General features: G+C 44.2%; 2 protein-coding genes across 2 annotated transcripts; one reads left to right on the top strand and one right to left on the bottom strand.

Moving 5' to 3' along the window:
• Positions 1 to 399: 399 nt before the first annotated feature.
• LOC134442035 (uncharacterized) lies at positions 400 to 2468 on the top strand. The gene is made up of 3 exons (XM_063192382.1): positions 400 to 529; positions 972 to 1087; positions 1662 to 2468. Exons 1-3 carry the CDS (start codon positions 400 to 402, stop codon positions 2466 to 2468), a joined length of 1053 nt encoding a protein of 350 aa, XP_063048452.1.
• Positions 2469 to 2803: 335 nt separating this feature from the next.
• LOC134442034 (uncharacterized) lies at positions 2804 to 3833 on the bottom strand. The gene is made up of 2 exons (XM_063192381.1): positions 3687 to 3833; positions 2804 to 3328 (listed from the first exon to the last, which is right to left on the bottom strand). The coding sequence occupies exons 1-2, from the start codon at positions 3831 to 3833 to the stop codon at positions 2804 to 2806; spliced, it is 672 nt and encodes a 223-aa protein (XP_063048451.1).
• Positions 3834 to 3994: the final 161 nt, after the last annotated feature.

The following is a 3994-nucleotide window of genomic DNA, read 5'->3' as shown; positions in this document are numbered from 1 at the left end:
GTTAGCTGCACGTTTTCATTCAGATTGTAGATGAAACTGATCCAGGCCACTTGCACCAATCATTGTCCACTTTTCCCTCGTGTCTTTTGATGGAAAGCTCTAGCCCATTTTATTTAAAAGCAGCGCGTTAAGTTAATTTGAACAAGATCCATATGGGATTTGAACGCGGGTCGCCGGCGTATCAACTCATCGTCGCAACTCACCGAGCTAACGTGTCTACATTCAACGGGAAGCTGAATAGTTTATCAATACCGCATCATGGTTATACTTTGACCAACAAAGTATTGAATCATATGGTACTACTGAAAAATGTAGATTAATCGATCAATTCAAACATGATCATGGTGTGTTCTGTGACAATAGATGGATGACACGAAAGGGTTTCGGCACCTTCTCCGAATGTCTGTGGACGACTACAACTTCCTGCTGGAGAAAGTAACCCCTCGCATCCAGAAGAGGGACACACACCTCAGGAAGGCCATCAGTCCAAGGGACAGGCTGTCTGTGACACTACGTTTTTTGGCAACGGGTAGGCCTACATGCAAATCAATGATACGGTCATAGACCCCCCTGATAATGTAGCCCATCACAGTTCAAACATAAAAAACATGGCCCTTTACTGTCAGTTGATCCATGTACACCTTTCCAAACGAAGAGCTCTTTTCCAAAATGAGATGTAGGCCTATCCATTTTATAGAATTTGGGGAAATTGACATTTTTGTATTAGGCATTCCATTGAATTGCATTACGAAATGCACTTTATAGAGGTTTAAAAAGCATGTTCCCAAAACATTTGAATGGTAAGAATTCACACATACATGATAGGACTACTTATCAGTCAATTCCAATATTAAAATGCCAAAAGTCAAAAATGGTGGATATAGCGTTTTGGAAAAGAGCTCTTCATTAACTAAATTCACCTTACACTAACAACAAAATAATAAAACAAGATACTTCCTTCTGTTTTACAGGTGAAACCTTCAATTCTTTAAGCTATCAGTACAGGATGGGGAGCACCACAATCAGCAGAATTGTCATGGAAACATGCAGAGCCCTCATCGCCGTCTTGCGGAAAGACTACTTGAAGGTAAAAGTAGCCTACATTCATGTGAAATACAACTGGTTAGTCACTCCCCACACTATCTAGCTATCCTGACCACTAAGAATGTTGCCCTCATAGCCTACTACTGTACCCTGTACATGCTTCTAGAAGACAACTGTTGGCAACAAACATTTGTTAATAGTTCTAGCCTACTTTATAGTCAAGAGTTGTATGAAGTAGAAAAGACATGCATCAGGTGTAGTGTGACATTATGTGGAAAAAAACAGAATAACCTAAGAGTAGTGTGGACCCAATTACATCTGTGGATCTGTATACAATATGATTGAATGGCTGTCTATGTTGTTGCTGCCGGGAATGAATATCCTGTGTAGGTTAATTGTGACCAACTATTCAATTGAAAAGGTTGACATGCACGGCCAAAAATGTCACACCAGTTTATGACGTAAAAATAGTTTAAGCACCATGTATTTATTATTCCCTCTCCATGAAGTATTATCTGTGAAGTGAATTGTTTTGGAATGTGTGGTTAAGAAAGCAATACATTATTAGGCCTACATTAATTCACCATAGTCATGTGATATCACTGTTTGTGTTTCAGACACCATCTTCTGTCTCTGAGTGGAAGGCCATTGCCAGAGACTTCAGAGAGAAGTGGCACTTTCCTCACTGTATGGGTGCCATAGACGGAAAACATGTGGTCATCCAACCACCTCCCAAGAGTGGAAGCATGTTCCACAACTACAGGGGCAGGTTTTCCGTCATCCTGATGGCAGTGGTTGATGCCAACCTCAACTTCATATACGCAACCGCCGGGACACAGGGAAGAGTGGCTGATGCTGGAGTGTTCGCCCATTCCGATCTAAAGGAGGCAATGGACACCGGCAGGCTGGACTTCCCCCCTCCTGAGACCCTGCCAGGCACTGATGTCCTCATACCATACATGCTGGTTGGGGATGATGCCTACCCTCTGCGACCTGACCTAATGAAGCCATATCCCTTCAGAAACATGGTGCCAGAGCAGAGGATATTCAATTATAGGCTGTCCAGGGCACGGCGCGTTGTCGAAAATGCCTTTGGGGTTCTGGCCAACCGCTTCAGGGTGTTCCTCACACCCATTGCCCTGGTCCCAGAGAAGGTGGAGAAAATAATATATGCTTCACTGGCATTACACAACTACCTTCGGCAGCACAGAGGCGACGCCTATGTACCACCTGGCTATGTCGATTTTGAGGATGAAAACCATCAATTAATTGAAGGAGCATGGAGACAGAAGGGGAATCTCGAGTCTGCTTCTATGGGCAATGCGAGGAACCCCTCAGTTGAAGCCAAGATGCAGCGGGACATGCTCGCTGAGTATTTCATTTCAGCAGCAGGGAGTGTGCCATGGCAAGACGACATGGTGTGAATTGTTTGGATGTGCAGTGATTGGCAGTTAGGGTCCTTTTTATATGTATTTGTTTGTTTAGTTTGTAAATAATTTAATTTGTGTCTAGATATACCTTTTGCTTTGTTTTAGATACGAAAACACACAACAATGTTTTGTTATTGTAGCCCTCAGGCATTTTTGATTTTAATTCCTTATTGTTGGCCAAACTGAAAATGGCATTGTTTTGTTGTCAACAGAAAAAAATACATTATGTTTCAAAAATAAAACACAACTCTCTTCGTGAAATCAAACGTGTGTCAAGACAAAAATCAACACAAGAAAAACTGAGGTAGATCTGCTTAGCGGTCAACATGCTAGTTATTCAGCATCCTATACATCGGCTGGGTTGATGCAGATGGGTCTTGGGGACTTGGGGCTTGGGGCTGATAAGGTTGCATTCCTTGGTATTGCAGCCTTGGGTGTGGGCCAGGGTGACCATAGCTGCCAGGATGAGAGGTGTTTGTGTTTGGCATCTGGAAGGCCATCTCTGCCTCCTGAGCATCGTAGATGAGGTTCATAATGTCCCTCTTGAGCCTCAGCTGAAGGACCCGGTCCTTTATGGACCTCACCTCTGAGGCTACCTGTTGGCCAAACACCTCTTCCGCATCAGCAGGTGGACTCTCCAGAGTATTTTGAACCCTCTGCAAGAGGGAGAGTTTGACCATCTCCATGTCAGCTGCCTTCATTGTGGGTTTTGTAGCCCTGGGCCTTTTAACTGCCTGTCCTGTGGACTCTGTGGGTGGGGTGGTTTCTTCATCTGGAGTCACAGTCACTGGGCTGGGGGTGTTGGACATGCTGACAATAGAGTCCTCCTCGCCATCATCAGAGTCTGTGCCAAGCTGTGAGAAACAGCACAAAAAACAGAACAGAGGGAACGTGAGTAAAGAGCAGTGTATGCATTACCAACATTGTACTTCCAGATTGTAGCCTACTGTATTTTTACACCATGATGTCAACAGTAGGCCTACTTACACTACAGGTGCTCTAGTTTGGCAACATTATCAGTGGCATTTGTCTTTTTCTAGCTTGACCATTTTACATAACATTGTCCTTGCAATTTCACATCACTTCCATGATTTGCCGTGTGTGTGTGTGTGTGTGTGTGTGTGTGTGTGTGTGTGTGTGTGTGTGTGTGTGTGTGTGTGTGTGTGTGTGTGTGTGTGTGTGTGTGTACCAACTACTGGGTTAGTAACTTACTGTCAGAGTGGACTCTGTGTGTCGGGGGACAACATGTGACTTTAAGAAGTCCAGCTGCTTCATAAGCCACATCTGTTTGGGGGTGGTGGACTTCTGGCCACTGCCGCTGGCTTTTGGTTTCAGCAGCTTACCAAACTGGGTCCTCATGGATGCCACCCTGGTTTTTACCTCTTTCACTGAAAAACACACCATGTCAACCTACATTATTTATTGTGTCACTCACACCCACGTGTAGGGAAGTTTTGGCATAGGTCTACATGGCACAATGAAATCCTCAACTCCTTTCACTGTCGCACATTCTAGCCATG

Source organism: Engraulis encrasicolus, unplaced genomic scaffold, assembly GCF_034702125.1.
Source record: "Engraulis encrasicolus isolate BLACKSEA-1 unplaced genomic scaffold, IST_EnEncr_1.0 scaffold_1087_np1212, whole genome shotgun sequence".
NCBI classification, from domain to species: Eukaryota; Metazoa; Chordata; class Actinopteri; order Clupeiformes; family Engraulidae; genus Engraulis; species Engraulis encrasicolus.
This window is presented reverse-complemented; position numbering and strand designations above follow the sequence as displayed.

Bases quoted from the DNA above. Each gene is read 5' to 3' on its own strand.
- LOC134442034 (XM_063192381.1), bottom strand. From the start codon at position 3,833: ATGAGGACCCAGTTTGGTAAGCTGCTGAAACCAAAAGCCAGCGGCAGT. The intron at 3,329-3,686 runs GTAAGTTACTAA...TGTTTCTCACAG, and splicing joins ACACAGAGTCCACTCTGACA to CTTGGCACAGACTCTGATGA.
- LOC134442035 (XM_063192382.1), top strand. From the start codon at position 400: ATGTCTGTGGACGACTACAACTTCCTGCTGGAGAAAGTAACCCCTCGC. The intron at 530-971 runs GTAGGCCTACAT...TCTGTTTTACAG, and splicing joins ACTACGTTTTTTGGCAACGG to GTGAAACCTTCAATTCTTTA. The intron at 1,088-1,661 runs GTAAAAGTAGCC...TTTGTGTTTCAG, and splicing joins TGCGGAAAGACTACTTGAAG to ACACCATCTTCTGTCTCTGA.